The 22,765-nt window shown below is 33.4% G+C and overlaps 2 protein-coding genes across 3 annotated transcripts; one reads left to right on the plus strand and one right to left on the minus strand.

Annotated features, from left to right (window-relative positions):
• The first annotated feature begins 11,258 nt into the window (after positions 1-11,258).
• On the plus strand, positions 11,259-12,124 carry LOC131611279 (protein SOB FIVE-LIKE 4-like). Its single transcript, XM_058883349.1, has one exon. The coding sequence runs from the start codon at positions 11,630-11,632 to the stop codon at positions 12,020-12,022; it is 393 nt and encodes a 130-aa protein (XP_058739332.1). The 5' UTR covers positions 11,259-11,629; the 3' UTR covers positions 12,023-12,124.
• A 4,978-nt stretch (positions 12,125-17,102) lies between these two features.
• LOC131608929 (6-phosphogluconate dehydrogenase, decarboxylating 2) lies at positions 17,103-20,398 on the minus strand. Of its 2 annotated transcripts, none has more exons than XM_058880522.1 (2): positions 20,243-20,398; positions 17,103-18,750 (listed from the first exon to the last, which is right to left on the minus strand). In XM_058880522.1, the coding sequence occupies exon 2, from the start codon at positions 18,738-18,740 to the stop codon at positions 17,277-17,279; it is 1,464 nt and encodes a 487-aa protein (XP_058736505.1). In that variant the 5' UTR covers positions 18,741-18,750; positions 20,243-20,398; the 3' UTR covers positions 17,103-17,276. The 2 variants fall into 2 exon arrangements, with proteins under 2 accessions (XP_058736505.1, XP_058736506.1); XM_058880523.1 differs by having other exon boundaries at positions 20,131-20,283.
• Positions 20,399-22,765: the final 2,367 nt, after the last annotated feature.

A 22,765-nucleotide genomic window follows, 5' to 3' on the forward strand; every position in this document is an offset into this window, starting at 1 on the left:
TAGTAGTTGCTTTTCACACTCCTTTACTGACTTTTTTATTCCTAACCAATAAACAATACTCTAAAAAATACAGATATATAATGATTTAATAATATGGTAGATTATATATTTATTCATGGTTTCAGAAGAAAAATATAATATGGTAGTAGAGGATTGAAGTGTGGGAAGCACACGTGTGAGATGTAGACTTATGGTAGCCACAATATTGTAGGTGTGGAATGTGTGAATTTTATGTGACAAATTGTGGTGACATGTGTCAGCATATGGAGACCAGATCAATATAAAATTGTATTATTGCCTAGTAGAATAGGTCATATTGACTTCAACCATGAGTACTAATTTTACCCAAAAAAAATATGGATGAAAAGTAAAAGATCTAGTGTTAGCAAGTTGGGATTTTTCTGTAGATCTTAATAGATCTCAATGCTTTGAATCCTTGTAGTAGGATAAAAATGCAAAAATCACTAGATTTGGGAGCAACATGAAATGAAAATGAAAACGATGTTTAAGTACAAATTTTGGTAAGTTGATAAAAGTAAAACTCACATTCTAAGAGGTTCATATTCTAAGAGATCTACTTAGTTCAACCCTTCAACAGCCTTATAAAAGAAATATTTTTACAAATGTTAATTTAGTTCTTTAGAAAAATTTTAATATTATGTAAAAGAGGATTGCTATCCTTACACTGGATTGTTTACACCACCTATATACACCATATAAAATACACTGAACAATTATTATTAAATATAGTAAAAGGAATCTAACCGAATAAAAATATGGTGTAGTTGTATCATCTAGTGTAGGATTATCATTTCTCTATGTAAAATTGGATTTTTACTTGTATCTATAACTTTAATATGTGGAAAACGTTACTATTTTTTAATGATAAAATCATCGAAGTGGATTAGACATAAATTGCCGAATTACTTTATCTGGTGTATATTTTTCTCTCATTGTTTTTTTAATTTTCTCCATTGTATCATGTATGTTAGGCATAATTCATCATCAATATATTATCTTGAATGGATCTTATTTATAGTGTTTTATCATATAAATGAAGATTTGTGATGCTTTTAATTTGACTGATATTCATATCTTGAATTAAGTTTGTATTGACTCTAAGTCTCTGGTTTCAATTTCAAAAAAAAAAAAAGTCTCTAAATTTAAATTGCTTGTTAAAGCAACTTCAAGCTTATTTGAGTTAATGATTTTGTTTGAATACATGTTTATGTGATAATGAAGAAACATATGATATTGAATCCATTCACCACGTTTTGCTTTCACTCATTATCTTTTACTTCTCCCAGCTTTAACTCTGATTTTGTAAAAAAATAATTGTTTTTATATTCGGTCATTTTAAGGGGAACACTATATTCAACCCCCGTCTAGACTTTCTCGTATTTACATTCTCGCCCAATAATTGACCTTAAAGTTAGTCTTACGACTAAGCCTAAATGACTTCAAAAGTTAGGAATGCTGACTTTGATCCTAAAAACCATTTTATAAAAGATTTTTCAAAGCGGATTCAATATATTTCATCATCATATGGATACTTGATTCACATCATTATATGATTGGCTTAGAGTTGACTGAAGTAATCTAACACTAATGTATCAATCAATCATTAATTTCAAGATGAAAGTTCATTGAAATTAAATACATCCAGAATTGAACTAACAAAGTTTTGATTTGTGTGCTGGTAAAACGAAACATTGCACTGTAGCCTAAAAGTTTGTATGATAATTATTTGTAAAGCTAATGGTTCCTTCATATAGTATATAGGTGAGAATTTTGTGAAAGATTTGTGAAAGGAAGAAGAAGTATCTCCTTGTTGACCTACTCTTCCAAGGTCACCGTGAAAGAAGATGAAGATAATTTTGTGAAATTCAACATGATCGCTGATTGTTCAACAAGAACATAAGAATTTCAAGACATCAAGTCTTGAAGAATGTGAGTGCAATATTCTCTCTTAGATATTTCGAATGATGTCAAAATTAGGAGTATCTAGTATTTGTATATTGGATCTTATCTTACTATGTCTAGGTTGCATTTTCATCTTAGGAAACTTATAGGACAAGTCAAAAGCATTTGGTCAAGTCAAAAATATGATTTTTTAATTAAAAAAAACTATGTTTGGAGTTGACATATCCAATGTAGGAGTCGACTCCCTCTGAAGAAAAATTGAAACAAAACTTTTTGCTAAGTATGAGTCGACACATAGACCTTAGGAGTCGACACACAACACGAATAGGTCGACTCCCTCGAGCTATGAGTCGACTCCCTCTATATCATTTTACATTATTTTTTTCTGTCCATTTGGAGTCGACTCCCAAGCAGCATAGGTCGACTCCCCATCTCATAGGAGTTGACTCCCTCTTCGAATGTGTCGACTCCTACTGATACAATGTTTCATCAAAACTTTTCTGGCTTCTTGGGGTCATCTCCTCATTCGAATGGGTCGACTCCCTTAACTTAAAATTGTCCAATTTTGTAAATTTGCTTGTCCAGTTATCTTTGTTATTGCTTTTTCCACCATTCATATATATATACACATTCATGCATCATTTCTAAGTGATTGAAACCAAAAATATACAAAGAATTGTTCATCAGCTTCATCCTCTTTCATTGCATACATACAACAACTACACATAATCATTTTTGTTGTGTGATCAAAAGATAGTTTAATAAGATCCAATAAGGTTTGTTGTAATCAATTGGGTTGGAAATTCTTTGGGGATTTCAAGATAAATCCAATTAAGGTTTTCCTCCAAGATCAAGGATTGATTTGGGGGTTTTGCACAAGTCTTTGCAATTCGGATTCAGCCGAGTGAAAGATTTGAAGAACGAAGATTTTGTCAAAGGAGTAACGGTAACCGGAGGATCATTTTGGAAATCTTGGGTTACAATAGTTAGCAATTTGGATTTGGTCGAGTGAAATCTTCGAAGAAAAATGTTCTGTCGAAGGAGTAGTGGTAACCAAAGGATCAAATTAGAAGTATTAGGTTACTTGATCAAGGGAAGAGAAGAAGCTAGGATCAACATCAAAAATAGGGTTTGGAGGATGGGATTGCTACTTTTTCTCTTGTAAACAACATTTGCAAAGGTTAATTTTCATTATCTCAATTACTTTGGAATTGCAGGCAGACTTACCCATAGTGAGGCCAATTTGGGAACTGCCTAAACAAATCCTTCTCTCTCTCTCTCTCTCTCTCTCTCTCTCTCTCTCTCTCTCTCTCTCTCTCTCTCTCTCTCTCTCTCTCTCTCTCTTTCTCTCTCTCTCTCCCTCTTACATTTACCTGCAAATTATGAAACAATTGATTGTGCTATCGATACATATATATACTTTCTTTGTCTAATACTTCAAACTATTTTGTTGAGTTGATTGCAATCTATGTGAATGTAATTGGTTTCTCATATCAACAAAATCAAAGAAAAATCTAATTTGAATTAATTGCACACCAAGTGTTCGATGTAAAACCCTTCTACCCCACATATATTTTCGCATATAATTTTGACGAAAAATAAAACAGACAAATAGCCCTGCTCCGTAAAACGGGTTTCCAAACTTTAAAACATGAATAACATCTTTAGCATGGTAAACAAAACACTTATAACTTCGCAGCGGATTAAACAATTCAAAACATCTTCATCACAAAAACATCACCACCTCATCACAAAACAATTATAGGAACCTACATCCTATGGTCCATTTTACTCTCCCAGAATATAGATTATTTTATTATCTATCTTACGCTTCAAACGACACGAAAAACAGAGTCCATAAACTCAAGTTATGCTCTTTTTAATTTTTCTGCATTTGGTGTCAATCGCCCGGTGAACCCTCTCCTTCGCCCAGAAAACCATTCTAGTAGCCAGCCACGCTTTCGCCCACTTTATTCGCCCGGTGCCTTACTGTCGAACCTCACTCGCCCGATGAGAACATCGATTCGCCCGGTGAATCCTTGCGATCAGAGAAATTCTTATACGATTTCCTGCATAAATATCAGTCCAATTTCTACGATTTCTCCATCTTACAGGTCCTAAATTATCCTCTAAACTCATGTTTTCATCATACAAACACAAATCCATGTATTTCACATTATAGGCATCATTTTATTACCAATTAACACATCTAAATCCTCTACATCCTTCCCACCATCACAATTCATCATCAACCCAAAACCCAAAACCAAATCCCACAATTGTCATTCACTTAAGCCAATTATAATAACTAGGATAGACTCCCCTTACCTTAGATTGAAGCTTGTTATCAAAATCCTCTTCGCGTTCTACAAAGCCTCCAAGTTCTCCCAAGACCTAGCTCTCCTCTCTTCCACGTTATTCCAACTTTTGCACGATTGAATGAAAACCTTTTTTCCCCTTTTCTCTTTTTGTTCCACTTATCCCTCATGAAAAGAATATCTCGCCCTTATTACTTCTAACACCAATATTATTTTATTTATCTAATTAAAATAAGCCCAACTATTATTCTAATTATTTCTAAAACACTCTTAATTCTCGATAATTCCCCACAACACCTATGCATCACCAAACTTCATTGAAACATCACATGAATCGCCAAAACATCGTATAATCGTCGTTAATTCATCATATCATCGCAAAGGCTCACATAATCACACCAAACTAATTAAATAAATAATTAAATAATTAATCTAGATTTTCGGGGTGTTACACTCGACAAATTGCTTAAGTCAATTTTTTGTTTCATATTTCACTAGAAATCGATTACTATTGTGTGGTTTTATTCAAACGTTGCTGTTAAAAATATATTGATTAAGTTTCTCATCCAACGTATATGTTCTATAAGGTTTAACGCATATTTGATCTTTTCTATAACTGGTCAGGATAGACGATTGACGATATGGAATTGTTTTTATTAGCCATAGTCAAACATTTTCAAAACAAAATTTTAATTAAAAATTTTCACTTGCGATTTATTCACCCCCCTCTAGATCGTAGGCTATCGTCTAACAAAGTACAAGTCCTTTGGCTAAAGCAATAACTACTAGATTATGATTTAAAACTTGGATGTTATTCTGTTTGGGAACCAAAAATGGATGCTTTGGTTCCATTTAGGAACCAGAAACGAAGATGGTTTTATAACTAGTGATCTTGAACATTGGCTCTGATCTTCTTTATGGTGACACGAGGTGAACTTGCATGGTTATAATTCCAACGCCCAAGTCAGTTCAAGATTCAAGATGAGTATAATGAAAGTGGAGATCACATATCAAACCTTACTCTTAGCGTGTGAACTGGTTTTATACTTTGCATCAAGTGGAGTGAATTTGAGATGGATTGGGCCTTGGTCAAATTGGGCCTTTGGCCACTCCAGAATAGTTTCCCTCAAGGTTTTGTCGATCAAATAAGAAGTCGAGGGAAACCTTAAGTATCATTGATCGGACTCCATGTTATGATCCGATGTAAAATGGAGCTGGAATGCTTGGAATCAGTTTTTAAAAAAGACATAATCGAAAACAGACGCATTTAATATGGTTCCATCACTAAAACATTTTGTCACCCTTTTTTGATATGTGTAGTAACATCACCGGCTAGGGGGTGGCATAACTTATAGGTCACTTGAGTGAACTCGAGTTGGAATGTATTCATTAGTGGAAATCTATTTGTTGATCTTGTGATTTCTTTCAGTAGTTGGTTTCATCCTTTTAGCTACCGTTGCTTATAAATAGGGTGAATTGAATATTTGGAATTTTTTGCAACCTTTAACATTCAGAGCTTACAGTTACTTTCCAAAAAATGTCTTTGTTCCTTCTTCCCCGGGAATATTACTAGAAGAGATTCAGTGTTTCACTTAAAGATTTCTCCTTTTTTCATTCCTCGTGTCTCATCAACCCGATATAACCAGGTACCTTTCTAACTCAAGCTTTTTTCTTTGGTCTTTCTTGTTTTCTTGTCAAGATAAACGATAACACGGTTGATTTAGTGATATATTTAAAAATTTGAAACTTCGTGCGCTTATATGTTGGGGACTTCCTCCGATCGTTATCTCCCTACTCTAACTAATGATCACATAGGTCAAAAAAATATACACATATCTGACGATTCTGGCTCATAAAGGGTATGTGGGATTTCCTTGGAAGAAGAAACTTCTTCTTATAGGTCGTTATACGCCCTCATATCAAATGTAGATGGAGGAATAAATCATGCCGAAGTCCCTATGCCCCTCGCGTCTTGTCGAAAGAGGAGGTACACACCAATTTACAAAGGAGAGAACGAGTTAAAGATTACACTTCCTTTTGTTTTTAAGTTAGATGATTTCGATATATCTATATTCCTTTGAACTGACCCATACATATGCGCTTTGATTTTTATGCCTTTGTTCTAACGAATTTGAATTGATCAGGAACTTTGAAAAAGTTCACTAAATATTTCTAGACAGACAATTCTGAAGAAATATTATTCTGGAATATATCTATAACCAAGATGATATGAGTCATGAACAAAACCCTTTATTAAGGAAAATCCAATCAAACTCTGATATCACTCTGATATTGTATCTATCAACTAGATTCTGATATAACTAGATTCTGATACATCATTTGTTCTGATAACAAGCCAAGATCTGAGATAGAGCTTGCTCTAAGAACCAGGCATACTCTATTAGTATCTAGGATGATCAAGCCAGGCTCTCTGAAAGAGTTCAACCAGAGTTCATGCTAATTAAAAGGTTTTATATTTCAAAATTATTCTCTAAATCTTCAACTCAGGGGGAGCCTCTAAACAAGATGAGATAATTTTTTAAAGTATTAAACTCAAGGGGAACTTGCTAAGTTCACTCTAATGTGTTTTATGTGATTAAACATGTAAAAATTGTTCATCAAAATACATGGTTTTGTCATCACCAAAAAGGGGGAGATTGTTAGAACATAATTTGGTTTTGCATCTGGCCTTTAGTTTTGATGATAAAAATACGTGATATCTTAAAGATCAATTTTGTACCCTAATGGTTTTTATCTAGTGTGTAGATTTTGCTTACAGGTTCCGACTCTGATAGTATGGTGTGTAACGTCATTAGTGTTTGGAATCAACACACTCTGACCATAGGAAGATACAAAGCATGCTTTACAAAGATAAGTCAAGTTCTGGAACGCTTTTTGACTGTGCTTCTGATAGAATACAAATCATTGCTTCTGACTGTGACTTTGATCAAGGGGGCTTCTGAAGACTCTCAAGCTCATACTTCTGGCACAAGTTTTCAAGACCAAGTTCTGAAGACTCTGAAGACAAGGTTCTGGAGAACAAGTTTTGAAGATTCTGAAGATGAGGTTCTGAAGACTTTGATTCAGCATTTCATTCTTCTAAACATGTTTCACCAACTTACATTATGAATCCTCTAAATATTAGAAGATAAGATCAAATATTTTGCGTGAGATAAATAGTACATGGTACAAATTCGATATTCCTTCCACTATGCATGTTTTGCGACTTAAGGATTGTACGGTGGTATAATGTTGTCTACCACTCTCTGCTGACCGTTATGAAGATTACATCTAAGATATGTGTGATTTCATCTTCACCCTCCAACGGATCTTTTTATGCCTATATAATGAAAACTAGGAAGATTGCAAGATTGACGAATTAACGAACTACTGAATGAAATTTTGAATACGCTGAAACCCTATTCAATTGAAAAGTTATAAATAGCAAGGAACTTTCGTTCATTAACTTTTTCAAACTCTATTGTGTTATCTTTGTATTTCATTTGTGTAATATGCTTTTAAGAAAAATCTTGTAAACACACAATATTTGTATTTCAACTTGTAAGTTGATTGTTGTTCCTTGAGAGACTATGGTATAGTTAGAATTTCTCAAGAAGACGTTGACGGGTAGTCTTTGTGGTTTATAATCAGTTTGATTATAATGGATTAAGTTCTTGTTGATAAGGAAAAATCACCTTGGTTGGTGGACTGGAGTAGCTTCGTTAATAATGAATCAGGATAAAAATATTACGTCCTTTATTTTGATTCCATGTTCTTTCTTTGTTTGTCTTGGTTAAGAAAAAGTTTTAAATCATGAAACTCAATTCAAACCTGTTAGTGTTTTCATGTTGGCTGCATTTGTAGTAAAACATATCTGGATGTTTAATGTCTTGACCAATGTCATGACATGTTTTATATGGTGTTATGCAGGCTGCATATGTTTAAGCTAATACAGGTTTTGTTAGTGAATGTCATGACCGATGTTATGACATCCATGTCTGACAGCAGGAGCTGTTATGTTTTATTATTATGTTTTCTGATTTCTCTCAATCTACAATTTAGGAAACATTTCATTGTTTGCCGAATATTTCTCCTAAAAGATTTCGTTAACAGCACATTCTGTAACAACCTGATGATGTGTAAATTAGGTTAATTTGGTTAACCCTAATTTGGTTCTTGGAAAGCCCGAGGCCCAAGAGCTGCATATAAGAAAACTGCAATCCTAATTTGGAACGCAAAGAGAGATTTGTTAGTTGTGAAGAACCGTAGTTCTGTGTCTGTGTGTTTAGTCTCTTGTACTCCAAGCAATTGTCTTTTGATGATTGTATTGGAATAGGTTGTGTTTTGTAATTTTTCACTCTAAGTTTTTAATCACGAGTGTGTGTCTCTTGATTGAAGCTTTTAAGAAGATCAAGGTGTGTTTTGAAGTGTGTCTTCTCTCTTATTTGATTAATGTTTGTTTGTAATCACTGCTGTGATTGAGGGGGAGTGAGTGGAGATACTCAGGTCTAGGATTAGATTGGAATTACATTGGGTAGGTCTTAAGTGAGGAGTTGTAAACGGTGGAGTTTAACTCTGAATTAATACTTCTTACATTGGATTCCCTCCCTGGCTTGGTAGCCCCCAGAGTAGGTATTGCTGTATACCGAACTGGGTGAACAATTTGTTGTGTTCGTTACTGTTTTGTTATGCACTTCTGTTTTAAAGTATTATTCTGTGTGATTGTGGATGTCGTAACATCCAGTACGACATCGCGTGTGAGTTACTAGAATTTTTAAACCCCTCTTTCTTGTGTTTCCTTTACCTTCAGATATAGCCTTGAAATAGTTTATATAGAGTGACACCCCTCGCCTTACAAGTCGGTTTTGTAAAGATGAATGAGGTCAAACTCTAACATAGTATCAGAGTTTGATTTAAGATCTGTGAGACCATCTGTTATTAGGTTTCCAATATCGAGTCATCCACCATTTATTTTCACACTTTAGTTGTTCAATTCTGGGTGTGAGGGGTGTGTTAAAAGTCTCACATTCGATAATATATAGCATGGACATGTCTTTATAAGGGGACAATCCTTACCCTACAAACTAGTTTTGCATGATTGAGTTAGGCTCAACCACAACCTTTTAACAATTATTTAGTTGATTCATTATTATTCTATCACTATTGAATTCATTTCTACATCAATTGCATTGTGTAATTTCTTTTATAAAACACTTATAAATTTTTCTCCCGCACATTTTAAATGCTAATTTTGAAAAATAATTGATAAGTGTATTGAAACCTCCTTCTATACCATTCTACTCTCGTATTTAATTGGTAGGGTGAGAGTTACTTTATGCTATACTCTTCTTGAGAACCAATGGGAAGGGGTACTCAAGTGAGTAAGAAAAAAAGAAACAAGATGTATTGAGATGAAATTTTGTGTATTTTTTCTTTGACTTCATAAGTTTAGAAGAGACCAGAGTTGTAAATGAAATTATCACTATCAACTATTACCACGATCCTTATCATGTATTTGGCCACTCAGAACAAGATCCAATTCAGAACATGTATCAAATATAGTTTAGGTAAAAATACATGTGTTTAGTTTATATTAGGAAAAAATCAATTCTATTTAAAATCACATTTATCAAACATTATCCCAAACATGCCATTAGTAAGGTTACTACAATTGTCTAACATTGTGGTTAGCATGATCACATCCCACCTAAACAATGTTTAGCCAACAAACCTCACCAATAACAACCTACCATCACTTATTTTAAAAGTTGAATGCGCACTTTGAACACCAATGAATACATATCAAACAAAGATTAACAAACTTGTCAAAACAAAACAAAAAACTCATCATCAATTTGAAATACACCTTCCCATTCAACTTTTATATATATGAAAATAGTTCAATTTTAATTCAACGGTCACTAATGAACTGAATGTGTGAAAATCGTGATAACAGACAAAATCGTCTTAAGTTTTTAAAACTTCTGTCTAAGTTAAATGCAGTATAACTATGGAAAAACTCATAGAGGCCTTATTTTACCACTATTTAGTATTGATAAATATTTTTACGAGTCCTACTTAACTGTAGTTTATCCGTAATAAATTTTAAACTCTATATAATAGTTTGCCTTGCGAATATTTAACTTGCCACCTTTTAAACTGTATCTTGCACCCCCTATATTTTGATAATGCCAAAAGTGTCATTGATTAAAAATGGAATCAATTGTCCGAACGAAATTTTCGATAGGTAGTAAAAAAAAATCGGTAACCACTAAATTTTCAATAGTTCATTTGAAATTTTCGGTAACCATACAATTTTTTATAGTTCATTTGAAATTTCTGGTAAGTGAAAATTTATTTAGGAATTTTCAAAATTTACCATTTTATAATAGAAATTTAGTGCAAATGTGAAATTTCTGATAGTTCTGTAAACAAAGGCCGATTTCCAAGTATCCGAAAATTCTAAAATTTTCAGAAATTTTCAAATTTTTTTGAACTACTAGAAATTCTGAAATTTCCGTTACAAATGAATTCACAAAAATTCAAAATTTTCAAAATTGGTGGTAAAATTTTTTCGTAAATTTCATAATTTCTGATAAAATTTCCGGCATTTCCAAAAATTTCTAGATTAAATTTCCAGCAATTTTGCAATTTTTGGTAAATTATTCACTTTTTTAAGAATTCTCGGTACATCCTCGAAATTTTCGATATCGCACAAGAGATTTTGAAATTTCCACTTAGTTTGAGTGAGTTTTGAAAATGATGGAAAAAATTTACAAAAATGTTATGATCTTTTCATTAAATAAGGTATCAAATACAATTTAAAGGACAAAAAATTAAATAATTCTGCTTTACACACCCTCAAAAACGTCTCTCATAGAATTCGAATTCATAATTGTTTTACAAACAAGACAAAGAATTTCTTGCAATGATAAATACTCACAAAGTGAAAACAACACATTAAAAAAATCATATTCAAAACCAAAGATATTATTACATTCTTTCCAGTTGTGCACCTTATGCTATTGGAAAGACATCTGTATTATACAATAAAAGTCATATTTCAATTTCAATGACAACGGCATAGTTTAAAAAAAATAGATTATTTATATCTACATCTCATGACTCATACATGGTAGCCCCAACATTCCTTTTGTTTAATTGGTTCATCCAAAAATTATTTCAAGAGTTTTATAATACAAGGAACCTTCCTAGCTAGTTTCTACTTCAAATTTAAGCTCTTTTTTTTCTTCAACTACCTTTTGGTTCTTTATCCAAATTATGCTTTTGCAGCTCAACAAGATAAAGATTTTTATTATATAGTTTTGTTTTAATTCATCATCTATATATTTTCTTTCATTCTTTTCTTCTTCTTCATCATAAAAAAAATGGATTCTTTTAAACAAATTTGGGGTGAAGGTTGTAGTAGTAGTGAATCTGGTTGGACTATGTATATTGATTCTCCAATGCAAGAAGATGATGCTAGATGCAGCAATGAAAATGATGGATATAATCATCATAATCATCATGAAGTTTACGGCGAAAAGAATCGGAGAAAGAAGAAAGTTGATGAGGAAGAAAGCGACGATTCAATGGCTTCGGATGCTTCGTCCGGGCCGATGAATTATCAACAATATCAAGGCTATGGTCGCGGCGGGGAAGGTAGGAATGGTTCTTCGGTGTCGAAGAAAGATAAACAAGATCATGGAAGTAAGAGTTGTTCTAAGAAGAATGGGAGTAAACAAGAGAAGAAACGTGTTGATAGTAGAAGTAAGAAATGATATATAGAAAATGTTGATCTTTTTTTTTTGTTCATTGTGTATGATGTTTGGGATTTTTGTAACCATGCATCTTCAAAATTTGAATTTGTTGATTTGTAATCATAGTTCTCTACTCAAAGGAAATATTGCTAAGCATTCTTTCAAGTATTGGAATCATAAGTCTTAAAAGTTTCATCTCTCATACTATAAGATCTCTATGTTGAATGTTGAATCATTCTTGTATTTGTGATCTCTTCAAAACTTCAAACCAAATGTTCCAAGCAAAAGAATTCATGGATTTCTTGAGGAAGGGTTCATAGGGAAGGTTAAATCTTATGAAGCACCAATACTTTTCTAATTAGGCGCGTGTGTCCAATCTGTGTTAGTGTTCGATATTTTGACATCTTTATCTATTTACGTACTTTATTGAATCTTTTATCATGTAACTTAAAGATCATATCATCTTTTTAGCCATGTAAATAAAACTTAGAATCCCAATTCGATCCATAACAGTAATGATTATCAATCAGATTTTACTTATCTTCCTACCGTTCTAGATTATAGTTTTTACCTAAGAAGACAACTAAAACCAAAAATATTTGAGGGTTTGCAAGACAATTTATATTTGAGATCGTGCAAGACATGTTATTGCACGGTTCAAAATTTGTTATAGTTAAATCATAGCTAAATAAAATTTCATAAAATGTTTTTTTACGGTTAAACTACATTTAAATATGACTCATGTTTCATCGCAGTTGAACCATAGTTAACCTTTATAAAATTTCGAAAAACTTAAAATGACTTTTGTTACCTTTGAACTAAAGTCAATTTTATCAAACACAAAGTAACTATACAAAAACTAGATCAAATTGGTTGCCATAAAAAACAAGAAACATGACAAAAGAAAAACACCAAAGAGTCCAAAAAAGATTTTTGGCTAGTATATCACACAAGAAAGTGATATATTTGTAATAAGAACATGGTAATGATAGCATTATGGATGCACGTGTTTGCTGCCAAAATAGCTAGGAAGAACTAATGGGGTATGCTTTGCTGGAAAGTGAGTAAGGTTTCAAATAAGCTACACAAATGACAACTAGAAGCAATAAAAGCCATTTTGTTTGCAATGACACAAATGTTAACAGCAAAGCAATAGCAAGTTTTAGGCTGTATCAAGTGACATGAAAACATGAGGGTACACATGACCTAAAAGGAATCAATGAATTTGATAAATTAAATGGTCACATATCATGCATTCATATAAAACCAATTGAAAGAGAAAGAGAAATGGAAAGAGGGTCTTTTTTGTTTTAGTTTTTGTGTAAAATACAAGATTGAAAAGAGTGTTTCTCTTTTATCCACGTTTTAGCATACAAGTAGGTTTGGTTTTTGTTGTCAATATTCAATGGATCGTGCATGACTAGTCATCATAACTTGCTAGTAGTACAAATTTAGAACTTAGAACCCTGTTTTATTCTCAATTCAAATTAATATATGATAATTTACATTGGAATAGAAGGCAACTGGACAACAAATTGCTCTGTCGATATTCTTTAGATGACAAAATCAATTTTTTTAAAAAAAATTAAATCTATATAGATTTCGGAGATACAACATTATGCAAGACCCTCTAAACTCTTTGTTATGCAACATTGTTATGTCAAACATAAATGATATAAAAGTATGTTGATTGTCAGAACACGTTTTTTCATAAAATGTGCGTCTGTCGATCCTACAATTCCTAGCTTTGGAAAGTTCACGTTAAAGTAGCATTCAGACACAAGATTTTAGTGGCAAACGTCGAACCAAACAGGCTTTAGTCTCCAATCTCATAAGTCAGAAAATCTCAATCAAATACGCACATGCATGTTTCCTTCCCACCTACCCTCCATCCATTCAAAATAGGTCATGGAGGCTTCATGACGGATTGCGGTGGCCGATTTTTTAGCATGCCTTGATCAATTTGTGAAGGATGGCAGCACTAAGACGGATATGACAGCATCAAATGACCGACTTTTTGGCATTCAAGATTTTTCTTCACATACTTTGCCTGAATATATCAAAAATGACATTTCTAACAAATAGTCCTGCCCCCGTAAATATCTCATCACTAAATTTATTTGTAATTAATTGAGTGTCTCACTTCTAACTTATTTGTAATTAATTGAGTGTCTCACTTCTAAATTATGTTTCCGTGACATTTCAAACTAAATATGAATTTGATATTCGACATATGCCAATATTTGACACTAATATTTTAAATTAAAGATGTGTTGGGTGTCCAACACGTATCAATTTTGACACTGACACAAAGTTACATGTCAAACTATTATTATAGATTTTCCTTATTTTAACATAACGCGTGGTTAATATTATATTATGAAGCAATCTTATTTAAAATCAACAAAACAGTGTTATCGATTACATATGGCCGAACCATGTAAAAAAACCTTGAATGCCAAAAGTCGGTCATTTGAAGCTGTCATATCCGTCTTAGTGCTACCATCCTTCACAAATTGATCACGGCGTGCTAAAAAATCGGCCACCGCAATCCGTCATGAAGCCTCCATGACCTATTTGATAGTACTAGATCTCTCCAAACAATTTATCTCTTACAAAGGATCAAACCACGAATATCCATGCACACACTCACACCATTTTCAAACCTAGTATTACTTCCATTAAAAATAGTTTATTTTCATCTACCATATTTATGTACTAAATTTGTTAGTCACAACATGAAGAGTTCTTCATGATAATTAATGAGTAACATGGAAGATTCTCTCAATTCCATAAGATCCAAATTCTCAACATCCATTTACAAAGAAGTGGTTCACAACAATTATTTCAATTTCCAAATATTTAATATTTTTCTTGAATTTGAAAGTGGTCTTTAAACCCTCTTGAGATTTTGTTGCAAGATATTATTTACTAAAAATAGTTTATCATGAACTTTGCCCACACCTGTTTCAGCCAAAGACCATTACAGGCTTCTCAATCATTGATCTCATTATTGACAAAAACTATTAAAGGCTCTTCAATCATTGAGTTCATTATTGATATGAAGACTTCAACAAATTCAACAGAAACAGAAGACAAAAGAGAAAGTAAAGGTTAAGAAAAAAATGGATTGACAGAAGTTACTTCAAATAACAGAAAGAAGTTTCAGTTATTCTTAAGGTGACTTAAGGCCTAGTAGGATAAACAACTAAATTATTAAACTACAAGCCGGTTTTGTATTGTTATGTTAAGTTCAACCACATTTCTTAACATGGTACTAGAGCTTAATTTAAAATTCACTGGACTACCTGCTGTCAAATTTCCACTATCAAACCACGCACCATTTATTTTCATACTTCATATGTTAAGTCTTAAGAGTTCCACATCGGAGAATATATGACCTGAACATGTACTTATAAATGGGGTCAATCCGCACTCTACAAATCGATTTTGTATGGTTGAGTTAGGCTCAACCACATTTCTTAACAGTTATGCTAGTAGATAAAATCAAATAAGACAATCCAAACAATGTCTGCCCCCTCTACTTTGTCTGTCCCATCTGCTCCGTTCTTTTGGCAAGTTTTGGCGGGACAGACTTAAACGAGGCCGGCAATAGATAGGTTTCTGACACAAAGAAAAAGGAAGAAAAAGAAAAGGGTGGAATTTATTCAAGGGTCATAATAAAAGGTATGAATTATGCAGAAGTTACTTTCATATATAAATAAATACATGATCCACACCTTTTGAAAGGCAGATTCTTATTTGTCTTTGTCTGTGGAACAAGCTACAAAAAATCAAAATTCTTCAATCTCTACAGGTATGAAATTCCAAAAGTGTGCAACAATTAATAGAGTATAAAATAAAGTGACAACAACAACCATTATTTATCCAATTAGGTGTGGCTAATTACATTAATTAATCAAATTCATTGCACATTGGTCTCAACTAAAAACCAAAAAACTGAATGTCCATTCATAAATATAAAATGGACTTTTTTTTTTTTCTGGCTTTGGCTTATGATCGGAAGTAAGAAACTAGCTAGCTTTCCCTCTCTATCTATGAAGTACATACACAGACATGACATTGACATGTAAACATCAGTAATAATTTAAGAAACTAGCCAGCTTTCCCTCTCTATCTATGAAGTACAGACACAGACACGACATTGACACGTAAACATCAGTAATAATTTAAGAAACTAGCTAGCTTTCCCTCTCTATCTATGAAGTACAGACACGGACTCAGCATTGACACGTAAACATCGGTAATAGTTAAAAAAATAAAGTGATTGAATGTAATCAGATGTGTCGGAGCCGTGTATTAGCTATACAACACTCAATCTATCATTTTTGAAGCACCTGTATATTATGCTGACAAGCTATCAGATTCCGAAATTATGAAAGTGTATTTCAATGTCATCTAAGTTAGTGTAGAATGTCCATACAGGAAAGAAAGAAATAAAGCCAATCAATGCCATCATCCCATTGGGCTTGGAACCATCTAGAAATAGTATGGACCACAACAATTAGGACAGAAAGTTGAACTGGAAACAATGTTCCTAACCTAGGAGTAGGACTGATCCCAGTTCGGTTCCGGAAAGAAAACGGAACCGAAATGATCCGTTAAAAACAGTTTGGTTGAACCAAATCGAACGATAAAGATTCATCCAGAACTAAATCAAAACAGTACAAAGGTTTGATTCACCGGTTCTGTGTTTTCGGACGAAACCAAACCATTGTTGAACTGAAAACAGAACTACACTCTCTGAACCGTGTGATACAAAAATTCATCGCTGCAATCCACCATAACCGATATTTTGCAACACAGCTAGTAAAACCTCGAGCCTACAAGCATCGCGACTAAAATGCAGTTAAGAAATTAACATTTTCTTAGAAAGTTTAGAGACATTATTAACATTCTCTATCAATGAATATTTTACTGTCAGTATATCAATCAGCATTGTTAAACTCAATCAAAAACTTGACAATGGAATCAAATTCAACTCCCGCGGAAACTTTATTTACTTAAACCCATACAAATCCATGGTGCTAAACTCAAAATACTAAACTTGACAATTTTGTACCAAATGCAAATCAAGATCAGTAAAAATACAACATAATTATTGGAAAACCAAAATCCGAGAAATTTAGTAGGACAGAATGGTAAGAAGTTCAAAACATTGCAAATACTATATGTAAGCTTTAACTCAGCAAACAGTCTTGAGTAGAAAACAATACATTTATTAGGAAATCATGAAGAGTTGGAATACAGTAATCTAAATTCTCGACTGCTTGGCAAGCTTGAACCACTCGGTATGGTAAGAACCGTCGATATCAGTCCTTTCATAAGTATGAGCACCGAAATAGTCTCGTTGAGCTTGCACCAAATTAGCCGGCAACCTTTCCCTTCTGTAAGTGTCAAAATATGCAAGACTAGCAGACATACCTGGGATGCTGATACCAGAATTGACAGCAAGGCAAACAACTCTCCTCCATGCAGGTTGGCGATCGATTATTTCCTTTGCGAACTCTGGATCGACAAGAAGATTTGCCAAATTGGGGTTTCTGTCGTATGCTTGCTTGATTCTGTCTAGGAATATAGCTCTAATGATGCAGCCTCCTTTCCAGATGCGGGCGAGTTCGCCCAATTCCAAACCCCAACCCTTTTCAGCACTCTTTGCGCGGATCAGATTCATTCCTTGTGCGTAACTACAGATCTTGGCTGCGTAAAGAGCCTTTCTAACGTCATCAATCAACTGCTTCTTGTCTACATGTTGGTCGGTTATGATATCGCTTAAGCCGCCTGATTTGAAGATCTTTGCAGCTTCAACTCTTTCGTCTTTCAAACCACTAAGGAACCTAGCATCCAGTGAAGCTTCGATGGTGGGAGCAGCAACCGATAATTCAGCGGCTTGCTGAACAGTCCACTTACCGGTACCCTTCATGCCGGTTTTATCGAGTACCTTGTCAACAAGATATCCATCGCCTTTATCATCCTTAATTCCAAATATATCTGCAGTGATTTCAATCAAGAAACTCAGAAGCTCTCCCTTGTTCCATTCTGCAAATGCACTTTGTAGTTCCTCGTTTGTTAACTTTCCAACTGACTTCAGCACATCGTAAGCCTCGGCAATCAGCTGCATGTCACCATATTCAATTCCATTATGGATCATCTTCACGAAATTACCGGATCCACCTTTACCGATATACGTCACACAAGGACCGCTATCAGGAACTTGAGCTGCCACCTTGAGAAGAATATCTTCAATGTATTTGTAAGCCTCGATAGAACCACCAGGCATCATAGAGGGACCGCGTCGAGCACCCTCCTCACCACCTGAAACTCCCATCCCAAGGTAAAGCAGACCCAATTCGGCTACCTCTTTCTCCCTCCTCTCGGTGTTCTCGTACCATTCATTACCACCGTCAATAATACAATCACCTTTTTCCAAGAATGCGGATAGGGTCTTGATGGTCTGGTCAACAGGTGCACCGGCCTTAACAAGCATTATTATCACCCTCGGTTTTTGAATCGAATTAACAAAGGCTTCAGGGTCATGGAAGCCATATAGTGGAAGATTTCCTTCTTGTTTTGCGCGTTCGACAGTTTCATCAACCTTTGATGTTGTTCGGTTGTAAACAGAAATGGGGAATCCTTTGTCAGCAATATTGAGGGCGAGATTTTGGCCCATAACAGCCAGTCCGGCAAGACCTATCCTCGTAAGTGGTTGTTGAGCCATGATTTATTTCCTGTTTGATCATTAATATGCATATAAGAACAAAGGAATTCTAATTCACGAGTATATAAATTAAAACAGCAAAAGACATTTAGAATTTGATTAACGGAAACGATCTAGTGATCATCATATAGTACAAAACACCAACTATTAAAGCCACACAAACATTAAACAAACACCATATCAAGCAAGGGATATCTATGGCCTCAACAAAAGCTCACAAAATGCAAAAAAATAAAAAACAAAAACAATTAGTATTATCAATTGCAGACAATAACCATGGCAGAAATCCAAAAAACTCTGTCATTTTAAGCCGTCACAAATGCCATCGTGCCGTTATCTTACACAAATTGGCCATGGCAGTTGTCAAAAAATCTGTCACCGCAAACCACCATGGCTGATATTAGACAACACTTAGTACAATATCAGAATTACAATCTAAATCATCATTTAACATGTGTTTAGTTCTGCGTTGAAAAAAATAGATTCCGAGTGAATTGTTTGGATTGGCGGTGGGCAGAATTGATTCTAGTAGAATTGGGTTTGGTAAAATTGATTTTATCAGAATTGAGTTTAGCGAAATTGGTTTATGTTTGGATACATTTTTGTAAAAGTGAGTTGAACAATAAATTACAATGTAAAACTCATCCAGAATCAATTCTGGAGGCAGAAGCTACAAATTCTAGCTTCAAGTAGAATCAATTCTGGAGACAGAATCAATTCTACTTTTGTCTAACCAAACATCTTAAAATCTCCCAGAATCAATTCTACACCTCTAGAATTGCTTTTGGCCTTTCCAAAAGCCAAACCAAACATGCACATAGTGAGTTGAAAAGTAAATTTCAATGTAAAAACCACATTTATACTCAAAAGCTATAAATTTTATCTTCAAGTATAATCAATTCTGGATTGCAGAATCAATTCCACTCAAAAAAACCAAACATATCAAAATCAATTATACATATCCAGAATCAAATCTAAGTGCTCCAAATCACCAAACAAAGTACAGTAAGATCTGACAAACCCTTTTCAAAAAATAAATTATTTTTTTCAAAAACAAAAAAGAGATTAATTGGTATACATCTAATCACATCTCCCAAGATATTTAATTCTGCAGATATTTGCATACTAAATACAAACAAACAAACAAAAAAAAATCAACTTTACTCTACAAACTACAAACAGAGTATAAACCAACAAATCAAAACAGTATATCCATCACCTACAAATCAAGGGTTTCAAACACTAAAATCCCAGATCAACAACCATTTAACAAAATCAAACCAACAGAAAATTCACAAAAACAACAACAACAATTAACATCAAATTGTAGCTCATAAAACCCTAAACAGTAAAATAGAATCAGATCCAAAAAAAATAATTCAAAACAAACCTGAAATTTGAGAAGATTAAGATGAAAATTGAGGAGTATGAATGAATGAAATAAAATTGGGTATGAATTAAGTATGAATATATAGAATGATTGAGAAAGTGTGAAAGATTACCGATTGAAAGAATGAATATAAAATTGGCAGTTGAAACTTGAAATTCAATGGTCGAAGATGGCTAACGAGACCTACCAACCACCAACCTTTTCAGACTCAAAAAGAACCAATTTTTGTATATCTATATTAATGTTCTGTTTCAGAGTAGTTTTTTATTTGGTTTTTTTTATATGGGTGAATTTTTTTATTTTATTAAAAACTAATAATAGTTTAATACTTTACTATAAAAACTCGTTTTATAAAAATTAGTTTTATATTTTAATTAAAGAAAATATTAAAGAGTTTCTCAAGGTACTTTTTAAGTACTTTTTAAGTGGTAAAAAAATTAAAAGTATGTTTATTTAATTAATCAAAAATTGAAATAATTGACTTTTATAAAAAAAATATTCAATATGTCAATGAGATTAATTAAGACAGTATTTCAATGCACCCCATAGATCTCTTACATACCACGCGAAATTTCAATTTTGCTCCCAGTTTTTGTAAATGCACTTCCGGAAGCATCTTAATTTTGGAAAAAAAATATGTTTTCTTTCGTAGATGCATCTACAGAAGGTGGTCAGAGTGTTCCGTAGGTGTATCTACGAAACAGTCTGCTAAATTTTCAATGATGTTCATTCACTCCAAAACTCAATTTAGGTTACAATAATATTTTAAAATACAAATGTAAAACAAAAAAAAACGCATTTTAAATACAATAGTAGGTAAATAAAAAAAATACATCGTATAAATAATGTCGGTCATAATGTCGAATACATCATCAAAATAACATAAGTAACATACATACATCATCAAAGAAAATACAAACAAAAAAATAGACCACAGGCATCACTACTGTGTGTGCCGGACATCATCCTGCGGCTCTCCACCACGGTCTCCGCCTCTGCATCCACTGAATCTACTGGCACGCGGCATGAGCTCAGTGTAGGTCGGCACCTCTCCCCAGCCAATAATGTCTGGAAAGTGTTGTAGTATCCAAGCCTGAAAAAAAACGGTTATTTTAATTTACTATCACAAATATATAATAAGTAAAAGGAGATAAGATTGTTACCACTAAAACAGCTGTCTACCACCGTCCTTGTCTTCCACAGGCATCCTTCTCCCAGTCTGTAGTAACTATACGTCAGTATAACCGCTCCCCAATTGTACTCATGAATACGTGTTGTATCCGATAAGTACATCAAATAGACGACGTCTGTGTACGACGAACTCGTGTCCACAAAGACCTGAGTGCCTATCAAACATAGGAAGTAATATCTGGTGGAACAGCAGCTCCATCAGTTACCTGAGATACTACACGCGCCCGTTCACGCCGCACGGATGCGTACTGTGCAGTCTTCCCATGTATATCTCTATCCAGACTGTCAGTCATAATGTCTGCATTGTGATAACATCTACTTAGTTAATATGTATTTATACATAAACAATGATTTATAAATAAACAAGAAATTAAAAAAAAAATACTTTTTCAGTAGGTCCATCTACGGAAGCACCTTAGATTCAAAAGGTATGATGCTTCCGTAGATGCACCTACGGAAGCACCTTAGTTTCAAAATGTATGGTGCTTCCGTAGATGCACCTACGGAATGCCCTAACGTTCATCTCTTCCGTAGGTGCATCTACGAAAGCCCCTAAAGCTCAAAAACGCAACAATGGTGTAACTGCACTGTTCAGTCACCCAAAAACCCCATTTTTTTTGTTTGATCGTCCAAAATAAACCACAAACAGCACCTACATTGTCTTTAAACAATATCTATAATCCTATCCAATCATTTCTACACCTAAATATCATATTCTAATTCGATTTCAAAATACTCTAAATAAGTGAAAATGTCAAAAACTTACCGATTAAATAACGATTTGAACTTGATGGAATGTCTTGATACTTGATATTAACAATGTAGGTCGAGTGTTTGAGAGTTTGAGAGTGTTTGGGGTTTAGAGAGTTTGAGAGATAAAAGTTTGAAATGAAGAGAATGAGGGAGGGGAAAGGTCTGGCCTGAGTTATAACGTCAAACCTTTCCGTAGATGCATCTATGGAAGAGTTCTGTAAGTACATCTACGGAATAAAACAACATTATAAAAAAAAAAAAGATGCTTCTAAAAGTGCATCTACGAAAACACGAGAGCATTTTGGTCAATTTGATGGTGTGTAAGAAGGTTATGGGATGGGATGAGAAATTGTCTTAATTAATATGTTATGTTTGTGTAAAAAAATTTATACAATTATTTTGTTAAGCTAACCCAATTGTAATGATAAAGAATGCATATAAAGTATCGAGTTACGGGTTCGAATCTGTCACTTTTCACTTGTTAATGTTAAAAGAATAAATTACAATTATTAAATTATTTAAACAAAAAATGTTTTACATAATCAATACATCTAACTGTTTATATGTGATTAAAATAAACATAATTAATAATTAATAAATAATGTAACATATATTTATACCGCCAATATATCAATTAAATTCTTAAAAAGTTATTAAAATATTGAATATTTTATTTAATAATTTGATGATC

This window comes from Vicia villosa, linkage group LG6 (genome assembly GCF_029867415.1).
Source record: "Vicia villosa cultivar HV-30 ecotype Madison, WI linkage group LG6, Vvil1.0, whole genome shotgun sequence".
Lineage (NCBI taxonomy): Eukaryota > Viridiplantae > Streptophyta > Magnoliopsida > Fabales > Fabaceae > Vicia > Vicia villosa.